The 23,253-nt window shown below is 40.2% G+C and overlaps 1 protein-coding gene across 6 annotated transcripts in view; it reads left to right on the forward strand.

The window, feature by feature from the left end:
* Positions 1-22,792, forward strand: part of LOC122623546 (mannosyl-oligosaccharide alpha-1,2-mannosidase IA) — a 49,459-nt gene extending 26,667 nt beyond the window's left edge. For 5 of the 6 annotated variants that reach the window (XM_043802765.1, XM_043802762.1, XM_043802763.1 and 2 more), the window contains 5 exons: positions 20,362-20,974; positions 21,053-21,277; positions 21,339-21,477; positions 21,539-21,800; positions 21,864-22,792. In XM_043802765.1, coding sequence (XP_043658700.1) covers positions 20,362-20,974; positions 21,053-21,277; positions 21,339-21,477; positions 21,539-21,800; positions 21,864-22,010 — 1,386 coding nt within the window. In that variant the 3' untranslated portion in view covers positions 22,011-22,792. Of the gene's footprint in view, positions 1-12,337; positions 12,902-20,361; positions 20,975-21,052; positions 21,278-21,338; positions 21,478-21,538; positions 21,801-21,863 lie in introns of those variants that run through there. The other variant, XM_043802766.1, reaches the window with a different exon arrangement.
* Positions 22,793-23,253: the final 461 nt, after the last annotated feature.

Below are 23,253 nucleotides of genomic sequence, written 5' to 3' on the forward strand. Positions count from 1 at the left end.
GCTGGAAGCGGGCCCAAAAGTGCTTACAAGACAAGTTGGCCGATAAAGATGATGGGAATGATGACACAATGATAAAGGCGGCACAGCGGGGAGTGGGAAGAGGGAGAGGGGATTTACTATGAGGTGGCAGAATGATGTGCAGATATGGTGAGCAGGCCAAAGTTGAGGTTTTCACAGCTCAATCACTAGATTGGCATTACGAAAAGCGGGGCTAGAAGTGAGCTGCCACTCGTGAATACCCTTACAATTTATGCATACTCTTAAATGTATCTGAAATGCATCTTAAATGTATCTAAAATGCATTAATGTGCTCAATAGCAGTGCAGCTCTGGAAGCTATAGCCAATTAAATTTAATGTACTTACATATACTTTGTTACATTTGCTGCATTGACAACTTCACTTCACTTCGTTTACGCTCCATTTGATGAGCGTAGGGTATTTTGCTGGCTTGGTGGTTGCGGTCAACTGCTGGTCGTGTTATTAATACACTTTATGCTTGTTGATATTATGGTTATATGTACATATGGATGTATGTACGTGCATATAGAAATATGCCCTGGCCCTCCGTACATGTGTGTCCTATCAAAATATTTGTGCTTTCGAAACTGCCAGCCCCCGAAATGGGGAACTCAATCAAATTGGCGAGGCGATTGGATTCCAAAAGGTGAGGGTGGTGATGATGGTGATGGCGGTGAGGAAGGAGGTTGAGTGGAGCTTTTGTTTGTGGCCCATCAAATATGTCAAACTCCGTGGATGACCCAGCTGAATTACGTCAATCTTGCGGCATTATCTCGGTGGCCAAAAGCCTGGCGGTGGCACTTTGGTTTGTCGGGCTGCCAAATGGCGGACAAGTGATGATCCAACCCTTCAAAGGCCACCTTCAAAAGGATTCCAAGTCGTCAATTCAATTCAATTAGTTATGCCATAGGCTTCTTGGCTCGTTCGTTAGTCCGTTTGGTCCTTTGGTCCGTTTGGTCCTTCGGTGGGCAGCAGCCAATGCAATTACATCGCATATTTATTCATTAATGTTGGCACAACTATTTGTTATGCAAATGTGCTGGCAGTGAAACAGGAAGCTCCGGCCATCGTAAATCAAATTCATAGCTCGCAGTGCTGGATTTGCATAAACTGCAGGACCCCACAAGTGGCACGGGAGCAGAAGGTCCTTGTCCAGGATCCAGTTGATTAAATGTGTTTCAGTTTCATGATAGAAAAGGCCACTGAATGACATTTTTAATTTAATTTTGCGATACCTAGTGAAAGATTTAATTGAAAAAAAATATATATATATTAGGGAAACATTTGCGATAAGCCATTATTCATTATTCATTATTAAATGTGTGCTGTTGTTGTCGCCACTATTTGCCAGCCATAAAAAGATACGAGTATATTAACAATTAAATATGAAGGTGAGAAAAAGCCGGCCAGGGACACAAAAGCGAAGGACAAAGTTGGCAGCTCAGCGAAGCGAAAACTTTGATAAAATTGTCCACATATCAAATGCAAATAAATGAAAGCCAAACAAACTGGAAACTGGAAAAAAATACAGAAAACCAGGAAAAAAACCAGACAAAGCCAAGCACGCGAAAAAATGGAAATGGAAATAAAGTTAAACGATTCGAATTCTCCGGTGAATGGCAGCGGTATATCAAACAGCGATTTAATACACATATCAAAATAATCCCAGGAAAAACCAAAAAAATAAACTTTATATTCCTGCCAGAACATTTAACATTGATGTTGATGATGGCCAACTCAATTCAACTAATGGTTTTTCGCTTTCTATTGCATAAACAAATTCGCCAATAGCATGATTTAATAAAATTCCATTTTCAAAAATATTACCAAACAAACTCTTCTCTGCATGTTTTGCTAAACAGGCAACTAAGCACTTTAATGAAATCAAAATCAAAAATCAAAATGTCAGGGGCAACAGGTTGCTCTTTTCTTATTGGCTTACGGGTCGTATGAGTGATGTCAGCCAGGCGCAGGGATCCTTGCCCTCTTACAAATGTGCCTTTGGCTGGCTGGTCGCATTTAATACGCGTTAACTTCATAAGGTTATTGAATTTAACCCAACCTTCCAAGCAACAGCAGCCAGGCACTCTCATACCATTTACTCGAAGGCGTCCCATAAATTAACTTTGACTTTGACAGCATAAAAGACATTACGCATACGACCCATCAGCCGGCAGGCAATGCGCATGATGGTGGTACTGGTGGAGATGGAGATGGCAATGGAGATGAAGATGGCGACCCAAGCAACAGACCCAGTTGAAATTCTATTCTTAAAGGGAGTGAAAAGGAATTTCAGGGTTTCGCTGGGGCGTGAAATATTTCTCGAAAACATCCTGAATGTTTCTAATGTTGAATGTTATTCATATAAGTTCAAATAACCCAAGATTTTAACTAGTAAGCCGTACCTATCGCAATTTATATCAATTTAATTCAATTTAATTTCAGTTTAATATTCATTTAAAGCAGCTATAAAATAGGTAGGCAGACCCAAAAAGGATTGGCCAATTTGAAGTGTGCCATTTAAACGTAAAATCCACCAGCAAGGACTAGAACATGAATGTAGAATGAAAAGCATATTTTTATTTATGGCTGGGCATGCAAAAGTATATATTAAAATAGCAGCACGCTGAGCAGCAAAAAAAAAAAAATAATAATAATAATAATCATAATAATAATACGTAAAAAGTTTTATGGCTCGGCGGGTGCAGCAATGAAAAATTGGTTCTACACGCCATTCTCACTGCCAAAGATGATGATTATTGTGGGGATAATGATAATAGGGATGATAGGACTACGATGATGATGATGCTGATGATGATGATGATGATGGTGATGATGATGATGATGATGATGGTGATGATTGTGATGATGATGAAGGGAATATCTGGGCGACAGGCAGCTGTTCGTGAAATTCTCGCAAACAATGTCCATGAATTATGATTATTGGCGGCCATTTTGCGATAATGTCATGCCCACACACACACACAGACACCCACACACACACACACACACCCACACACACCCACACACACGCATGCAAATGGCGATTCAATCGATGCCCCTTGACCCCGCCCTCTGCCGCAGATTAGTGGATTCAATGACGAGATTTAATGCCCAAATTGGTTAACTGCCTTTTTGGCCCTGGAATTTGAGAGGAAAATTGCCCATCGCGAGCTTTAGGTGCTCCGCATGCTGGAAAATTATAGGGCATTACGGGGAAAATGGGATGATTCAATTGAATTTCCACGTACCCATTTGGCTGAACCAGCTATGTGAATGGTCATCAAATGTAATTTATAAGTTAATTATGGCTTTCTTTCGCTAAATGATTTAACCCCAATCTGAGTTCTCAGGCAACTCAACTTGGATTTGTGTGGTGGCCATCGTTTAAACTCGTTTAAATTAGCGGGAATAATCAGCTAATCAGCTTTGCAGCTTCGCTGTTTTCAAGCAGATCTGCGCTCTGGTTAAAGTCCCTGCATACTTGCAACCTACTTTTTGTGGAATTGTGCGGTGCAATTCTGACCCCGACAATTTCAATTAGCAGATAAATCGTAAATAAACAAGAATTCGCCGGGAATGGAAAAATAGTGGGAACGGAGTGGAGCAATTAGCACATTGCCGGCGTTGTGGCGACCTTGATTTGCGGATGATTTGCTGCTTCTTGGCTCCTAATTGCTTGGCCAGCACTGTGAATCAATATATTTAGTTTGTTATTTATACCAATGTCATACAAGTTGTATGATATTTAAGTTTTAGAGTCTTAGAATCTTGCCAAAAAATATACGAAATGAATGGAATGCCTTGCAGAACTCGCGTCGCTTTAGTTAAGTGATCCCCGATTTGGCGCAGTGCACTGTTGATTTTTCTAGTACATTTCGCTGCTGTAATTAGATCTGGTTGCTGCAACTGCGTTAAACGAGGCTTGTGGCCAAAGTTTCCAACCCGTCGGCAGTCATAACCAGCAGCGTAATCGCAATCATGAGCACAATTTCATTTCATTTCCAGAATTTTTCCTCGGCCCGTGGAAAGTGGAAAGTGAAGGGGAAATGGGAGGGGGTGCCGATCGGCAGCAGGTGAGAGTTTTGCGCTTTTCGAGTGCGTTTAATGAGGCTAATAAAGTGGAGGCCAAATGCCCCCGAATGTCCTCTGTGTTCGCCTAATGTGCTTATTGCATAATAATTGATTTTTATTGCTTTCAGGTGTAAATACGTATATCCAATATTGGCTTTTATTAATATGCTACAAATATTTCACTTCATTGCCTTGCAATTTCAATGGCTGTTTTTAGCTCTTGTAAATATTTATATACATATATTGCACTAGCATTGGTTGAAAACATTGCATATTCTAGCAATTTCATTAAAATCCACCCGTTTTTGCACGTTTTTATTTATATTACTTAATTGTTTTTAATGTACTTGTTAATATCCTGTACTTAATGGGGTTTCTACATTGGCTTTGCTTTTTATCGCTCACTTTTTGCCGCAAAAAAATAAGGGCTATTTTTTCATGTTGATGGCAGCCTCCCCCTTGGGAGGCGTGGCCCGCAAAGTGGGCATAATGTTTAGTGCCTTTTGTTGTAAAGAGTCTTATTTTTTTTTTGTGTTTTTTGGTTTTTTTTTACATTTTCTTTTCATTTTGTGCTCTTTACTCTTTTTTTTCGCGTCCAACTCGAGCACATAAATTTAATGTACGAGTGTGCGTGTGTAATGTGCTGCAGCAGACACACACACACACACACATATATATATATATCGCGGGGAAAAATGTGGAGAAAAAAAAAGGCACATACAAATAAATGGCAAAGGAAAATGCACTGCAGTGACTTCCTAAAAATGCGAAATATCCTTTTTACCAGCCACCATTCATTTACTACGTATGTAATGGCACATGGCACCATATATTAAGTCCTCTAAAAGTTGGAACTATTTTTTTGGCCTTAGCTCTCTTTTTTTTGTGCGGTGAAGAATAACTTTATCAGAACTCCTTGCATTGGAGTAGCATTTCAGTTAAATGCCAGCCAATTTCTGCATTGAAATTGCAATTTGTGCTCACATATTGTTAAGTAAATGTATCTCAATATATATCTATATCTATTTATTTTCGTACAAGTGACCTTTTGCCTGTTTATGTCAATAAAGGTCATTCTTTTTGCCAGCCTCTTTTAACTAAATATTCATATGAGTATATGCATGCAATGCAATACAAATTTATCAAATACCAATAAATATTGCACAAAAACAGAGTTGTGGACGTGTGTGAAGTGTCGACATGCCTGGAAGATAAACACACAGAGTGTTGACAATTATTTTACTTATTGAAAGGAATACGGGGAGCTAATTTAGCTGCAATGCAGTTAGGTCAGCGCCAGGAGCAGCGCCACGCCCACTTGGGCAAGGAGGAGTCCTCTGCGGGTTATTGTCATTGTCCACTTTCGTTATTACTCGTAAATGGATTAATGCGCCTGGGCCAGCACCACTGGAGTGCCCCCTCTGCCGTCTCTTTCTTTTAACACTCATGCCGTCTCTTTCTGTGCATTAAGGCTAAATCCGCGGAGGGTGTTCCATTAAAGTTGCAGCAGATAGCTTAAAGGACCTTAGTCCTTGGCGTTCTTTGTTCATCTTGAATATTTCATCATTTATAACGTTATGTTTTTTCGTTTTGCCATCAACTGGATTCTTTCAACACATTCATCAAAATGTTATAAACTTTATAATTATTAAAATTAATATTTTTTGTGACATCATTTTTAAGCATGTCGGATATGTTCTCAATTTTTCCTCAATTTTGCCCCATTTATTTCCCATTCAATTAATAACCATTTTACAGCAACCTGCTGCTTTTGTTTTAGTTTTAATTACCTTTTTAGCTTTTTTCCTATTTTCCTAATTTTACAATTTATTATTATAGATAACCATAAGCGTCTTTGTTTTCCCTGTACTTTCACACTTAACTTTTCTCTGTAAACAAATTCCCCTTGGCAGCTTTTGTTGTTGTTCCTCGCTTTGTTTTTGTCACTCTTGAGCTTGTTTCTTTCGGTTTTTTGTTGTTTCTCTGTTATTATTGTCAACGTTACCTTCCTTAGATACATCTGTCTTTCCCATCCTTTCCTGTATTCATTATTTTCTTGTTGGTTTTTTGTTATTTTTTTTGATTAGAAGGCTGGGACTTGAAAGCGCGGGGAATGCGGTGAAAGTGTGATGGTAAAAAGAAAGTGTTGAATGATACGTTTTTTTTTGTTGAAGGCGTCAAACGCTCGCAACGAAAAACAATGCAAATCTCAATCCTTCGCTGCTCGGCCCTTTGCTTTTGTACGTGATTTCTTTTGGCAAAAGGAAACAAAAGGATGCGAAGCGACAAGAAAACAGCAAAAATAATAAAGAAGAGTTAATTAGAAAAATGCCTTCGTCTCGGTGTGGTTATGCTCACAAAAGAGGAAAAGGCAACACAAAATGATGGTAGGCATAATGGCAGCAGCAGTGGGTAAATAGTTTCATAAGCACCGAGTTTTGACCAAGTAATCGGGCATATAATAAATGAGCATTATGTCTTATATTTGGCATATTCTTTGCCTATATTTTGGGGCTCTTCCATGCACTCTGTAATTTCCATTTCCATTGTTGTGTTCCCCAAAACGATGAGTACACTCTCTTACTTCAGTTACTTACCCAGTTAGTAACTTACTTAGTGGGGCTTATGGCCCAATAAGTTATTGTTATGAAAGTGCCAAGACAAAGGACGACAGAGGACGAGGACAAAGGACAAAGGACGAGGAATGCAGGCGAATTAATTTATGTTGGCAGAAGGCGAAGCGAACAATTCGAAAAGGGGGCGGGGCAAGGACATTAACCAAGTTGACAGGGAATTAGTGGCGCACATTTTTCAGCCATGCAAGAAGATGACAGCTGTGAAAGGTGAGAGAGCTGAGCTCCTCATTCTGAAAAACTCTCAACTGAAAAGTTGGTCGACTACATTTGAGATGGTTATAAGGTAAAAATATGTATTTAGACAGGAATAATAGTCCAAATGCCTCGTTGAACTCGATTATTATTTTGCCATTTGTTGTACATTTAATTTTAATGATGAGCCGAAAGTTTATTTCCCCAAAAGTAAAAGGGATCGTTATGATGAAAATATTGAATATAAATATAAATGTTGATTCCCTGGCTTTCTGGAGTTGGAGTGCTTCTGTTACCTACTTTTCAACGAGTCTAGTCTACCCTTTTAATCTGCCTTTTAATATAATGGCATAAACACTTCAGAGCAACGCGAGGAAAAGAAATTAACGCAGGATCCGGAATGGAGTGAAATAAAAGGCAGGAAATTTTTAGCCCAGTTACTTTTCCTAATTAGTCGCAGCTTTGCCAATTTCTTTACAAATCTCTGCAATTTAGCCGCCCTCTTTCCGCGCTTTTCTTAATCTTTGGCATACAGGGCGTATACTTAACGCGTTTTTATGACTCGCATTTTCCAGCAGAGTTTTTACCCCCATAGGCTTGGTTATATGTATTTATATGAGTATGAAATTTACAACACATTTTGTTGAAAAACTTTGCAAGGCGTCTATAAATTTGCAAAATTATTATGTTATTTATACACTCGCCCGCCGGGTTTGTTTTTTTGTAGGGTTTCGTTTTCAGTCATAAATTGAACCTCATTTAAATGCATGTGAAACCGACATACACATGCTTCCTTTTTTCATCAATTCGCAATTAGCATCAGAAATTATTATACATTTTTTGCGTGGCCTTTAATTGCTATCCATTAATTGTCATAAAATTGCCCCATTAAACTTTTTTTTGCGAGCATTTCTTTTTCAAATTAGAATTTGATTCGTTTACGCATAACTTATAATTTATTGCTAATAATTTATTGGTATGTGTGTAGTTATTAGATGGTCATTAGAATATTTCTAGAAAGCTAAGTAATTTTGAAACAAATGAGCTATTAATAAAATGGAATAATTTCATCTTTGAACTTGCCGTTTTCCCGCTCCTTGATTTAGCTTTTCCCAAAGCTTTTTCGAATTTTCTCCAATGCCAAATTGTTGCGCATTGCAATGCGTGTGCGTATGTGTGCGTGTGTGTGGGTGTGTTTCGTTCCATTCCATTTCGTTCCGTTCCGCCTGTTGCCGCCCCGTTTCCCGCGCTCACTCAGCATCTCTTCGTTTTTCGCTGTGTACTTCGTCGATTTCGTCGCTCAAATTCAGCGCTCTGCTTTTCGTTTTTGCCGCCGTCAGTGTTGTCATTTCGAAAATGAATGCAATAAAATATTTTTATCAATTCTAAAAAGTTTTTTAATTTAGTTTTTTTGTATACATATTTCGTAGAATATATATAAAAAAAGCAGATAAGAGCCCTTCAAATGATACTATGATCTAGAAAGAAAGCATTGTCCTAATAAAATAGTCAAAACTTTGATGTAGAACACGGCATATTAATATAAGTTTTCAAATTTCAAAAATGACTTCTAACAAAATATTTATCAATTCTAAAAAGTTTTTAAATTTTGTTTTCTTATTATTGGTAGAATATTAATGCAGCATATAAGAACCTTTCAAATGATTCTATCTAGAAAGAAAGCATAGTCCTATAAAAATAGCCAACTTTGATGTAGAACACGGCATATTAATATAAATCATTTCAAAAATAAATTCAATCAAATATTTATAAATTCTAAAAAGTTTTTAAATTTTATTTTTTATACATATTTGGTAGAATCAGCACTTATCATATCTATTTAGAGATTTAAACAGTAAATCAGTAAAGGTTACAAACAAAGTTAATCTCCCTGTTTCCGAGAGCATCTGCAATTCTGCATAAATACAATTTTCCAGCAGTTCCACTGCCTTTCTGACACACAAAAAAGGCCAAGAGGAAAAGGCTAAATGGCTAAAAGGCTAAATGGCCAGAGCCGCGAAAGCGTTTCGCTCGTTTGGCTGGCTGTTTTGCGGCTCGGCTCTTGGCTTTCGGCTTTCGGCTTCTGTGTTCTTTTCTTCATTTTTTTCTGTTTTTTCTGTTTCTGTTTCTGGCCTGACTCTGGCCCATTGGTGTTGCCTCAGTCACCGCACTCGGTTCGTTCTGTTTTCGCCTTCTGCCGCCAACTCGTGCACGCGCGAAAAATTCCGAAAAAACCACACACACACACACACAACAAATAGAAAATAGAAGAAATGAATTTGAAGACATGCATACTTACGCTACGAGACATTGGACAATATAAATACAAATAAAAACAAACAGAAACAGAAACCGAAACCGAAACTATTAGCCATAAAACACGGAGAGGAGCAACAAATAACAAATTGATATAGTTATAAATAAAATGTGTCACGAAATGTGCCAACCCTGAAATATAGTAGTGGACTCTCGAGCGAACCAATTGAGGTTTCAATTAAGTTTTGGTTATAACCGAATAGCCGAGTAACCGAATAACCGAAAATAAATACAAATTTTCAGAGCACGAGCAACAGTTCCAAAGTTCCAAAGCGGGTGAAATGAAAGTGGGTGCTGCTGTGATGATGATAATGTTGCTCGGCCTGGGGCTGTTTGTTGGCTAAGGAGATTGAAGTAAGCCAGGCACACTGCTGCACAAAGGTGTCAGAAGGTTATTAAATATCTCAAAAGTGCTAATATCTGAAGTGAGATAAGGAGATGTGCGAGGTGCGAAATGGAGATGGTTTCTCAGGGTCTGATAATAAACTAGAATGCATGAGAAATTGTGCGAAATGTAGAGTCTGCTTTAGAAATTTTGTGACTAATAAAAAACTGATAAAAATCCGTGTGTTTGCACGCTGCACAATATATTTATTGATGGTATCAAATACAGAATTACTCACTTTCGAACAGTGCTGTTGTTAAAAAGCAAATACAACTGGAAAAATACAAATAAAGCTGATAATATATATATGCAGTTAAACATCGCTTGCCTGACAGAATGCAATTAAAGCAAATTAAAAGTAATCATTAGAAACTTCAAATTTTAATTTAGAAATTTAAATTTTAGAAAAATAAACAAACGTTCGTAAAAATGCTAACAAATATCTAGGCTAATTTGCTAGATTCCTAAATAGAAGAGCATCATTTCATAGGAATTAGATCCACGGAGAATTAGATTGATTGAGAAAGCCAAATGGAGGACAGCCTCTTGTCACAACTTTCCAGCAATCTGCAATGAAAACGTTGTGTCCCCCTCCCCCCTCCACCACCACCACCCCCGCTCTTCTCCATCTGGCAGGTGCAATGCGTGAAAAGTGGTGGGTGGGTGGGTGGTTTGGAATACAAGTGGGTGGCAGTGGGTGGTTAGAGGTTTTAGAGAGGCCCGAGGCTTCGGCTTCGTTCTTCGTTCTCGCCAAGTGCCGCCGTTGCGCTTGACACGTTTTTTTCCCTTGTTTTTCTTGTGCAGCCTCAGGTTTTCCACACCACCCAACCACCCAACCACCCAACCAGCCAGCCAACCACCCAAAACACCACCTCGCAGGGAAAACCACTCCATGTGTGTATGTGCGTGTTGGTGTGTCACTTTGTTGTGTTTATGTTTTATTTTCATTTCGTGTTTCTTTTAATTGCCAACTGCCTAGTGAGCGTGTCCTTGAGCCGACTCCCCACCCCGCCCCGCCCCCCTTTTCACTCTATATTTAAACGCATCTCTTAATGATTTTGCCCCCTAACTAGCTGCAGTTGCCAAAAGCAAAATAAACACTCGAAATTGAAAAGAGTATGCGAGTATATATACATAGTATATATGCCCTGTATGCGGGAGATTCTATGAGAGAAGCAGCCAGAGATTCTCCCATCGTTAATGAACTATTTCATATGTCATTAAGCCAAGAGCCGCATTATTCCCATGATATATGAGCTAGAATAAATGTATGTTTGGCTATGAAAATTTTAAATATTGTATGTTAATACTACTAACAATACGTACAATTCACTTTTCATGGATGATTGCAGTTCTTATCACTGTTTTGCTTTCTGTTGTCCCATTTGCTGTGCAAACTTTAGCGTATATAGTATAGTAATAGTACATACAGCGGCATTTGTTGAATGGGGTGCGCTGAATTGATGTGAATTCAATTAAAACGTCGCCGTCTGAGCTGCCACATGAAGAGGGGGGTGGAGAGGTGACCGGGGGTATACAAACTAGAGAATGAAAACAAAATCGAATGAATGAAAACAACAGAGTACGCTGGTATCGTATCGGATTGATCTGATATGATCTAGATTGGTTTTATAATTTTGCTCGCCAGCGGCTTTTAATTGCTTTTTTTTTTTTTTATTTATTTCCAACTTAATTTCTGTAATGGCCTGTCATATTGTGTGTTTGGTCCGCAGTGCGTATACGTAATTTGAAGAATACTTGGCATACATTGCGTATACGTAACTTCATCATCATTCAAAATCATTGTAGGCCCACAGTTATTTATGCGTACAGTTATTTATGCATTGTGAAACTCGTTCCAACTGCATTGCTCTCTTCTATTTGACCTTCTACTCGCTTTATATACATATATTCCGCCCAAATTTTCCACCACCAGCCATGTCCTTTCTCCCAGTTTCTCCCATTTTCTTCATTGATTATTTGAATTTGAAGTGCAGTCGTGCGGCTCAAACAAAACTTGGCAAATTCATAATATGCATGGCGAATGGAAAACCAACCGGGAAGGGGGGAAAACATTTTGATGGGGAAAACGAGTTGCAGAGGAAAAGGGGCCAGAACACTTAGACATTACAAGGGTCCAGTTCGCACCTACAAAAAAGTTTCATCCTCCTGCTCCATTGGCAGCAACATTTCCTATTTGTTTGTGCTTTTTATGCGAACAAATTCGTATACTTTGTGTTTGTTTGTTGGCCAGGATGTCCTCTTGGTTTTTGCCCTTGCTCCTGCGAACAAAAACAACCAAATAATGCGAAGGAATGCAATAAAACCTTGTCAACTTTTATATTGCTCCGCTGGCTGATGGCTGAGTACTTGGGGCAATACAGAACTGGAAGGGCGATGGCTTCAAGTGATGTAAACTCGAAGTACGAGGGGGAATTAAAAGAAAAGGTATCCTTAGCAAAGCAGAAATGGTTCACTCGAAAGGAGAGCATAGCAAATTATGCTTAGCATTGGCATTTGAATGAAGTGCAAAGGTCAGGGCAACTAGCAAATGGAAAGATTTATCAAATGAATATATTTTGTAGTCAAGCGCATTAAGAATAATGTCTTGAGACAAGACAAGACTTGGAACTGTTAGCTGTGTATGCCAAAGAAACATGATGCAATAAATTCAAATCAAAACTGAAGTGAAACTGAAGTGAAACTGAAATCAAAAATCAAAAAGTGAAAATGTGCCCGAAAACGTCGAAAACCACGCCGCTGCTGCTGATTGGCGGCATTTGCTTTGTGATCGTGCTGGTGGGGATCACCGGCATCACGCTGATCAACAACATCAATCTGTCGAACATCATTCGACTGAACGAGAAGGTGGCCAGCGACAGTGTGAGCAACAATGAGAACCAGATCAAGGAGCTCAACTATGTGAACAATCATCCGCGGAATGTGTACCTCAAGTTGAATGCCAGCAGGGATGACGCGGATGCGGATGAGCAAATGCAGAAGGAGCAGGAACAGGAGCAGCTAACCAACCAGGTGCAGCTGCCCAAGATGTCCGCTGTCATTGGTGGCACCAAGCCAAAAGTCGGGGATAATCAATGGAAGGAGTCGTCGGAGGCCCCAGCTCCTTCCTCAACTTACTCAACTCCTTCCGGTGGCGATGCACCCTCGTCCACGTCCTCGTTCTCAACCGTGACCGCACCACCTTTGCCCTTCGGCGGGGTCAAGCACAACCAATCCGGCGGTTTGATTGATTACGAAAAGCGTAACCAGGTCGTCAAGGTGAGTCAAGGGTTAAAGTCTGTCTGTCTGTGCCCACCTGTCGGGTTAAACGGCTAAACGGTGTGAAGCCCCAATTGGAGTATCCCTTTCAAAGGGCTGCCCTTTTGGGTTAAATACATATATTTCATTAAATGCGCCCCGTAAATAATTCCCAAAAATACATATATAACTTGTATATTAAATATGTATGTACTTACATCTGCATTCCTCGTTATGCGCATTTTTCACCTTCTTTAGAAAAAGATACTCAAGTTCAAATAACTGGCAGACAAATATGTATATTCAAATAGAAGCACAAATAGACAGCGGCGATATTGAGCTGGTTTCTAAAAACACTGGGGCGTTGTTGAAGAACAATCACATTACATGGAAAAACCACTAGAGGGAAGGGGGGAGGGGGGAGGAGGTAGGTGTCACAAGTTCCCCGTAAATCGCACATTCGAAGAACCGCTTTCAAAGCCGCCCAAGCCGCCCAACTTATCCGCCAGTGAATGCGATCTAAATCTTGGCGTTTATTACGCTCACTTGGCTCCTTCTCTTGTACAATTGCCATTACGTGGTTGGCCAAAGCCAAAGCCCACAGCCCAAAGCCCAAACCCCCTCTATTTTTGGCGCAGTGGAGCAGGGGCTGGGGGCGTGGCAAGGGGGCAGGTCCTGTGCCAAATGCTTTACGCCTTAACGGCTCAAAAGCCCGTGTCAACTGGAAAGTAGATAGTAGATACGTTCATAGAACGTTTCGTGGAAAACGCTCGACCTTGACAAAGGCGATGCGCCTAAACAAAAAGCAGTTGCAAATGCACTGAAAATAAATGCGGGAAAAAAACTATTTGAATAAGCACTAATTCCATACACTTACTTGATTGACATGCAACTACAAACTACAAACTTCAAACTTTTGGCCAGAATTAAATGCCGAAATGCATAAATGAAAACTGTCAATCGAAAGTGAAGAGGATTTAGTTGGAGGACAGCTCTTATTAATTTGAATGAGAACTTGAACCCAGATTGCATTTTATTGACTTAAATTTCCATCTACGAACTGGAGATGGATATACATACTACCTCAATCACTGGGACAATGATTTCCATTTGCAAGAAAAGGTGGGGAGATTGCAAAATTGTGTGCAAATATTGCAGATGAATGTGTGATTAGGATTTCTCGGAAAAGCTGCTTGTGACTGTGATGCGAGCAGTGAAATACAAATGAAGACATTTTCTATATATATGAAAAGAGTAGAGTAGCTTAAGAATTGCAATTTTCCATTTTCCCCGGCCTGATACAAAAACAAAATGGGAAAGCAAAAGGGGCATTGAAGCGGAAAATCTGAGGAATAACAATCTGTTGCAATTTAACTTTCTTGTTCCCTGTGTTGGCTTATTTCATCACGCTGTCATCACCCTCGTCCCTCATGTTTTATTCATTGTTCGTTCCTTTGCCGATTATTTCCCAGTGCAGGTGAGTTAACTTGCAATTGATGATGATACTCCATTGTGATGTGTGCGAACTGGGCACTCAAACTGAAACTGAAAGATATGTATAACTAAAGCTGGGGCTGTATAACTAAAGTGCACACATTACTGAAAGGTTTCTGACTATAATCACCATGGAAGTGGATCCCCTTTGGATATATGTATAAGCAAACCTTATTAACATTTCAAGTTTAGAATTTCCTCTTGAAAAGTCTCAGCCTTGCCGTGGCATTTTCATTGTTGGCCATTTTTCTGCCGTTTCTCTGCCATTTGTTTGCTTTCCTTACCCAATATTGTTTTGCCTTCTCGGCTTGTTTTGCTCTTCGTGTTCTACACATGTCGGCAGCTAATAATCGAATTGTGTTTAGCCATTTGTCCGCCCTCCACTTGCTAATCTCCCTGCCTCCTCCCCCAGAAAGCCACCCAAATTTTCCACCCATTTTGTCTATGCAAATTACAACGGGAATTGGAATGAAAAATTGCGTTGCTGAGGGTGGAGGTTTGAGGGTGGTGGAAATCGAACGAACTAAGCATTGAAAAGCCAAACGCAGACAACTGAGCCACTTGTCCAAGGTGAAAGTAAGTGTGGGCGAGAAAAGCGGGAAAAATGGGGGGGAAAACGGAGGAAAGTGAAGGAGAAAAGTGGGAAAATGGGGGGGAAAGCGGAGGAAAGTGAAGGAGAAAAGAGAGGCCTTTTGGGGGGACAACATTGCGTAGCATTGACCAATTCAGCTGGCCGCCAAAAATCGCAAAAATCCAAACAGTGGGCAAAAATGATAGCTTTATGACTAAAATATTTTTTTGTTTCCTATTTCTTTAAATGCTTTGAAAAAAAAGATTTATGTTAAGATGTAGAAATGAGTACCAGGCCATAAGAACTTCAAAGAAACAAAGCTAAACGATTTTGATGGAAATTAAAAATCTTGGAAAATTTCACTCAAGTTTCACTGTGCGGTCATCAGTTGGATGAAAAGACCAAATGACAAAAACAAACACTAGTGCAACGCTGACACTAACCCAGTTTTGTTGTTTGTGTTGCCATTCGTCCTCGAATCGGATCAGTGTGTATGTGTGCGTGGGCATTGGCATTGGTATTGGTATTGGTATGGGTATTTGTTGATTGCACTTGTGTTGGTGTGTGTGCGTGAGTGTATTTGACCGATGGCCATGTTTTTGAGCATTTTGACCGCTTCGTTTTGACCAGTATCATTGTCAGTAGCACAGGGTCAGCAACGGGTTAAAGCAGCTAGTTAAGTGGCTGAGGAGAGAAAAGGACATAAAAAGGATTCTTTGGCGGCAATTTAACAGAGTTTAACAGAATGTGATGCGAAAATCGCAGTTCTTCTCTCAAGAACTTTCGTTGCCATCAGTAAACTGGTTTATGGAAATATATGCTTTTGGGGAAAACCCCTGAAAATGTTCCTTTTTTTTTTACATTTTTGTCATGCATTTTGTCTTTGGAAAAAGTTTAGTCCATATTTTAAGCCACGCCCCCACGCCCACAGCAGCCGCCGGCAGCTAAATGCAAATAGTTAGATTGTTTTCCCAAAAATACCGTGTAGCAATTAAAGAGCAAAGGGTATGCTGGACTTAAGAAATGCATGCGGAAAGTGGATATTCACAAAACTAAAAAAAAGGCTCAAATATACATATTAAATATATACATAAATGATTTGGTTGTTTTTAATAAATAATAATTATTTCATTCCCATTTCCATAGCCAATTTCTTGGGTGTCGGAAAAATCGAGTTACTTGCTTGGTTTGAAATGTATTCCGAATTCTGAAAGAAGTGAAAGGAAAGCTAGATTTAAAAGAAAAGAAAATTCTCTCGCCGCGTCTTTTGCATTATTTGATGGCCCCAAGCAAACGATTTTTCTTTGCCAGAGTTTCTGGTTAAACTTTTCCGCTGCCAAGGAAGTTGGAAATGCTTTCTTTTTTTCCTCTTTTTCTTTTTTTTTTTGTTTCAGTGTGAGTGTGCATATTTTTCGGAACAATTTTCAACTTTTACTCCTTTATGGTATTATTCGGAACCTTTTTGTTTTTCATTTTTGTTGCTTGCACTTTATCTTCCGTTTTGTTCCCCTTTTGTTTGGCCAAAAACTTTGCGCTCGCAAAAGTTGCATTGAAAATATTTTGGATTATTCAATTATGGCGAGCCAAAGATGATGCACCCCGCATTTTGTGTATTCCACCCGCATCTCTCTGTTGCTATCTCCCTCTATATCTCCCCCTCTCCCTCTCTCTCTCTCTGTGTGTGTGTGTAATTTTTGCAGTTCCAACTTTTCATTTTTTGGCTGTAAAGATTGCGCTCGTAAATCGCCCAGTTCTCCAGGGACTGTCATTAAACTTAGATGGCAAAGGACGATGGAAAGCTGACGAGCGGGGGGGGAGGGGGAAAATCGGAACATGGCAAGTGATGCGGGTGATGCGGGGGATGCGGGGGTGGGGGGAACAAGACGAAGGATATATCTTGTTCTGCGCGGGGCTTTTAAAATGAGAACACGACTCTGAAATGAAATGCCATCAAGTGAATGACGAAAGTCACGTGCCAGCGGCTGACGGAAAACAATTCCAGCGAGTGCCAACATTCAGCTGTGGCATGCCTCAAACTCAAACGCAAACTCAAACGCAAACTCAAACGCAAACTAGATGTGTGCGACAGTCTACACTGCGTGAAAATTCGGGTGGCACGACAATCAAGATACACGGGCAAAAAAATAAGTCAGAAAATAAAAATATCAAATGCACAGTTAACTTATAAGTTACAGAGAACGCTTTCTGCTTTTGACCATTAAATTAAATTAAATTGAAATTAATAAATTTAACTAAAGTAAATACTTTTAATTATACAGACTTTGCACCACATAAAGTTAGCTACATGAAATTAGAAATTATTTAGAAACAACTTCTATGGCACATTTTTGTATGGTTTGTCAGGTATGTGTATATTTTGTGGTGCAGGAGTTTTGCACCTGTCCTCCAGCGATGTGGACATATTGTGACATCTGACGAGTGTCGTCTTCCCATCTCCGCCCATCTCCCTCGATCCCCGCTGGTGGCCAGGACATTCCATGGCGGAAATGGTGCTCCAACATACCAATATACAAAAACACATATGTGCTAACACAGGCAGCATTTCTTTTTGGTGGAAAAAGGCTTGAAGAACCGAACCATTTACAATTATAATTGATAAATGCTGTTTTCATTGGATTAATTACCTTAAAAGTGTTTTGATTCGTTGTGTTAATCGCTGATTATCGATGTATCCAATGTATGTAAACTAGCCATCGACTCGAGTGCTCACTGTAGTGGCACTGCGATGTCGCACTCCTCACGCACATCCATTTGAGTCTGACATTCCTGCGCCTGTGGCACGTTTTGTGCGACGTTTGCACATTGCCAGGATATAATTTGATGCTTAATGAAGACACCCAAACACACAAACACACGAACACAGCGATACACTCACACAACGACAATAAATCCAGATGGATGGGTGAGTGAGTGTGCATGTGTACCAAAATTATTCAATCAATCAGTCAAATCCATCAAGCAATTTCCGTAAATTAGTCGACTTGATGACGGGGATACTTTGCTCCTTTGCCAGTGCTCAGCTACCACTTAAATTGAAAATTAAATATAGTATAATATAGTAGTTATATATATATTAGAGGAAACTATTGGAGATTTATTATATATAATAACTTCATGATTGGGAAATGAATTATTAGCAATGTATTATTATTTGAAATGAAAACCTATCACATTGATTGCTGTCTATTAAGAGCGTTAATTATATACAATCTACCACCTGCATTTACCATTTACCATTTACCACCTCCATCTCATTGAATACCTTGACATTCCCGCTCGTCATCCATCAATCTGAGCTGCGGCTCATTAAATCACGCAAAAGCTGAAAAGAGTAGAGGCGAAGGCAAAAGCGCAAAAGCGCAAGAGTTGCTTCAATTTCAATGCCCGCTGACCCCTGACCCCCTTTCGTCCTTGGTCCTGTTGGGCATCCTTTATCCTTGCCCCTTTGCGCACACTTTCCGGCAGCTGTTGTAATCCGTTTAAAGTGTTTTTGCGGGTTGTAAACATTTCGACTTTTAATTCACTGACTGCGGTTCGTCATTCCGCCGCCGCCCTCTCTTTCTATCTGCCATACGCCTGTCTCTTGCTGACCACCAACTTTGGGCTACGTACTACGTACTACACATACTGCAATGCAAAAATAATACAAATTGTATATACATGTGTGCAGAATTTAAACCTAATAATAATTTATTTATTTATAATACTAAACTGCCATTTAGTTGAACTTGTAACAAAGCGCCATATGTATGTGACGCAGTACACGTAGTGACGAAGCGCGCCACAGGCATGCGACAATTTAACCATGTTAAATTAATTAGGTATCATTTTCCACCATTAAACAATGGAAATTTGGTAGCATTACCATTAAGTTAAGCGTCCCTCTCCATTTTTTACTTCAGCTTTCTTACTTATATTTTTATAATTTCACTTTGAATGCCAGCTAGAACAATAGGAATAGAATAGCGTTAATTAAGTATAAATATTATTTACTAATATATGTATAAGTTCTCTGACCTTAACCCCTTAATGATGGGCGGCGATTTGCGATTCGTGATTTAAGTGTTGCGTGATTTCAGCTGTGTTTGGGGGGTGGTGGGGTTAAGTGGGCTCGTTTTTGGCGGGGCTTTAGTGCAGTAGGTTGTGTCAACGCGTTGGACTTTAATTAATTACCGGGAAAATTGTTAATATTTGTTCAGCCCTCGCTTGCCGTTTTCGCATTCGTTTTCCCTCCCCTTCACCCGCCCGCGGCGCAGGCAAACATGGAAAGGAGGAGAATATATGGGAAAGTCGCTGGTCCTTGGTGCTTGGTCCTTGCTGAGTGCTTTGTCCTGCGGTCGTAATTTAATTTTTGCAAAAAGTACCCAAATGAAAGCCACACCAAGCGAGGGGGGGAGGGGCGAGAGAAGGCGGCGCTCCAAAGTATGCAATGCCGAATTATGCTCTGTGTGTGTGTGGCTGTGTGTGTGTGTAAGCGGAAGTACATGGCAAAATGCAAAATAGCGGTGGCCGCTCCTATGCAAACACACACACATACACACACGCACCCACACAGGTGCATAGCCAAATACTTGCACTAAGCCAAATGGAAACTCAAAAAAAAAATATATAAAAAAAAACAAGAGTGAAGCAGAAGGCTAATTGAAACTCTAGTACTCGAATAAAAAAGTTACCTTCTGTTCAAAACGTTTGTAAATTATTCAAAATTAATTGTTAAATGTAATAACAATCCATTTTTCACTATGAAACAGCTGAACTATTCAATTCGTGGTCTAACTCAGTTACTTTTTAAACGTTTTTCCCCTTTACATGTTCAAATGTATTGGCATACCTTAGAAACACTGCGTTCTGGCAATGAAAATGATTTTCCGCTGTCCATTTCATTACCATTTCTGCGGCCAGCTACGTGACTTCTCACGTCTGTGTGTGTGGGTGTGCTGTGTGTGTGTGTGTGGCATTGGGCGAAATTCAATTGCAAAAAAGGGAAAGGGTAAAAAAAAAAGGGTAAATCAACTCAAACACACGGTCGCACTGACGTATGCAAACATTTCAAGCCGAGTTGAAAGCGAGAAACTAAATATGAAACGAATTTCAACGAAGGCCAAATATTAAGCAGAGTGTAAATATAGAAATCACATGAAATGTGCGGAAATCTGCATATTGTATCCCCATGCAAAATGATTGCGATTTGCTGTGGGTGCTTCAACGTGGAATTGTTGCATACGCAAACGATTTTCAATTGCGATGCTTAAAGTGCAACTATTGCATTTCATTCATATTGATATAACTATACATATATACTATATAGAAACTTTAGTTTAAATTAAATTTGCACATTAATTGCATTCAATATCTAACGAATTGCCACTCATTTCCCATTTTCCATTTCCCACAGATGATGGAACATGCGTGGCACAACTACAAACTGTATGCGTGGGGCAAGAACGAACTGCGTCCACTGTCGCAGCGACCGCACTCGGCCAGCATCTTTGGATCCTACGATCTGGGCGCCACAATCGTCGACGGCCTGGATACCCTGTACATAATGGGCCTGGAGAAGGAGTATCGCGAGGGTCGCGATTGGATCGAGCGCAAATTCACATTGGACAACATCAGCGCCGAGTTGAGTGTGTTCGAGACGAACATTCGATTCGTGGGCGGCATGCTGACGCTGTACGCCTTCACCGGGGATCCACTGTACAAGGAGAAGGCCCAGCACGTGGCCGACAAGCTGCTGCCCGCCTTCCAAACACCCACGGGCATTCCCTATGCGCTGGTCAACACCAAGACCGGCGTGGCGAAGAACTACGGCTGGGCATCCGGCGGCAGTTCCATCCTATCCGAATTCGGCACACTGCATTTGGAATTTGCCTACCTGAGCGACATTACCGGTAATCCACTGTACCGCGAGCGAGTGCAGACCATCCGCCAGGTGCTCAAGGAGATCGAGAAACCGAAGGGCCTGTACCCCAACTTCCTCAATCCCAAGACGGGCAAATGGGGGCAACGTAAGTTTTGCCAGCATATTATTCTTCCACTAAATGCAATTAAATTCAACTAAATAAAACAAAATAACTTTTATACAGTTCACATGTCATTGGGCGCACTGGGCGACAGCTACTACGAGTACTTGCTGAAGGCCTGGCTGCAATCCGGCCAAACGGACGAGGAGGCCCGCGAGATGTACGACGAGGCGATGCTGGCCATTTTGGACAAGATGGTGCGCACCAGTCCCGGCGGCCTCACCTACGTCTCCGATCTCAAGTTCGACCGGCTGGAGCACAAGATGGACCATTTGGCTTGCTTCTCGGGTAAGTTCTCTAATATTATTATTAATAACCAATTATTAATAATCATTATCTACCTTTTTAGGCGGCCTTTTTGCGTTGGGAGCGGCCACACGGCAAAATGATTATACGGACAAGTACATGGAGGTGGGCAAGGGCATTACGAACACCTGCCACGAGAGCTACATCAGAGCACCCACTCAGCTGGGACCCGAGGCCTTTAGGTGCGTCATTTCACTGCCTATGAAAATCTAGTAGTAACATCTGATCTCCCATCCAATGTAGATTCAGCGAAGCTGTGGAGGCGCGAGCACTGAGATCGCAGGAGAAGTACTACATTCTGCGGCCAGAGACATTCGAGAGCTACTTTGTGCTGTGGCGCCTCACGCACGACCAGAAGTACCGCGACTGGGGCTGGGAGGCGGTCCTCGCCCTGGAGAAGCACTGCCGCACGGCGCACGGTTACTGTGGCCTGCGTAACGTTTACCAGCAGGAGCCGCAGAAGGACGACGTTCAGCAGAGCTTCTTCCTCGCCGAAACACTAAAGGTGAGTATCTTTAAGTGCTTAACTGGTTAAAATCAAACTCAAGCAATTCCGTTCCCTTTGCAGTACCTGTACTTGCTGTTCTCGGACGACTCGGTGCTGCCGCTGGACGAGTGGGTGTTCAACACGGAGGCCCATCCGCTGCCGATCAAGGGGGCGAATGCGTACTATAGACAGGCGCCCGTAACGCTCCCGGTTTCGAACGCATCGTAAACGGGCGCCATGCTGCGCCGCTGGCTCTTCGGCCTGTCCCTAGCAATGCACCTTACTTAGCTCGCGATATTTAGATACCTACACATGTGTGTACCAGATCGTAACCTTTAACCTTTTTTTTTTGTTTTGTCTAAGTTATTAGTTAGATTACGTGATGATGACAACTGCGTACGAAAGATATTGTATGTTTACAATCAATCCAGGCACACACACACACACACGAGAAACTGTCAATGTAACATATTTATAAAGCTTGCACATATATAGGAACTTAAACGTAAACGAATATATCGTAGTTTAGTTCTTAACTGTTTGCACAAGTTTCTCCGAGTCTCTCTTCTTAATTTATCTTATGGAATTAATAGTAATAATACAAATAGTTGACAGAGGTGCATAATGGGAAGACCTCAATTTCCATTTAAATGCGAATGACGTAGACGTAGGCAAAACATCTTGATATTAATTATGATATGATATATAATATGATATGTACGTGTAAATGTAAAACTCAGGTGTTCTTATTATGATTTTCCTTGCCCTCACACAAGGCACTTTTTCACTCAACCAGCTACGTAACTATCTCTTCAAGCATTCTATACGCAATTCTCGATCTGCGACCAGATATCTCTGTGTGGATTTATGACCACTTGGCGGGCATTTCGATAGATCTACTCAGCTGATTTCCAATTCGACCACTTTGACCACTTTATTTTGTATATAATTTCTACAGACTTTCCTCGCAAAATAAAGGCAGAAGGAAATCGAATTGATATTTAAACGAATATATTCTTACACAATATTGTTTACTTTGTAGCCTAAATATTTAAATATAAATCTAATATAGAGTCTAGCTTACTTTATGTGACAAAGCAAATGTAACGCGAATCACCTTAAATCAAGAACATCAAGCGAAAAGAACGCAAATGAATATATATATATATAACGTAAATAAATAAATATATATTTGTATTTAATTAAATCAAATAAAACGTAGGCAATTGTTAAAATAAATTAATTATACGATGGCACGAGCCGAGCGAATGGTAATTTAATTTTTAACAACTGTAAAGGTTTTTTATAATAATAATTATAATAATAATAATACCAACAGTAATCGTATTTATAATTCTATTTATAACTGTAATCCATAGTCTAAGCCACAAGGATCGCATGATAAATGAAATATAGATGTTATTTAATTGTTTTTTTTTTTTTGTAACGTACGCAGCTCGCTCTGTGTAAA

This window comes from Drosophila teissieri, chromosome X (assembly GCF_016746235.2).
Source record: "Drosophila teissieri strain GT53w chromosome X, Prin_Dtei_1.1, whole genome shotgun sequence".
Lineage (NCBI taxonomy): Eukaryota > Metazoa > Arthropoda > Insecta > Diptera > Drosophilidae > Drosophila > Drosophila teissieri.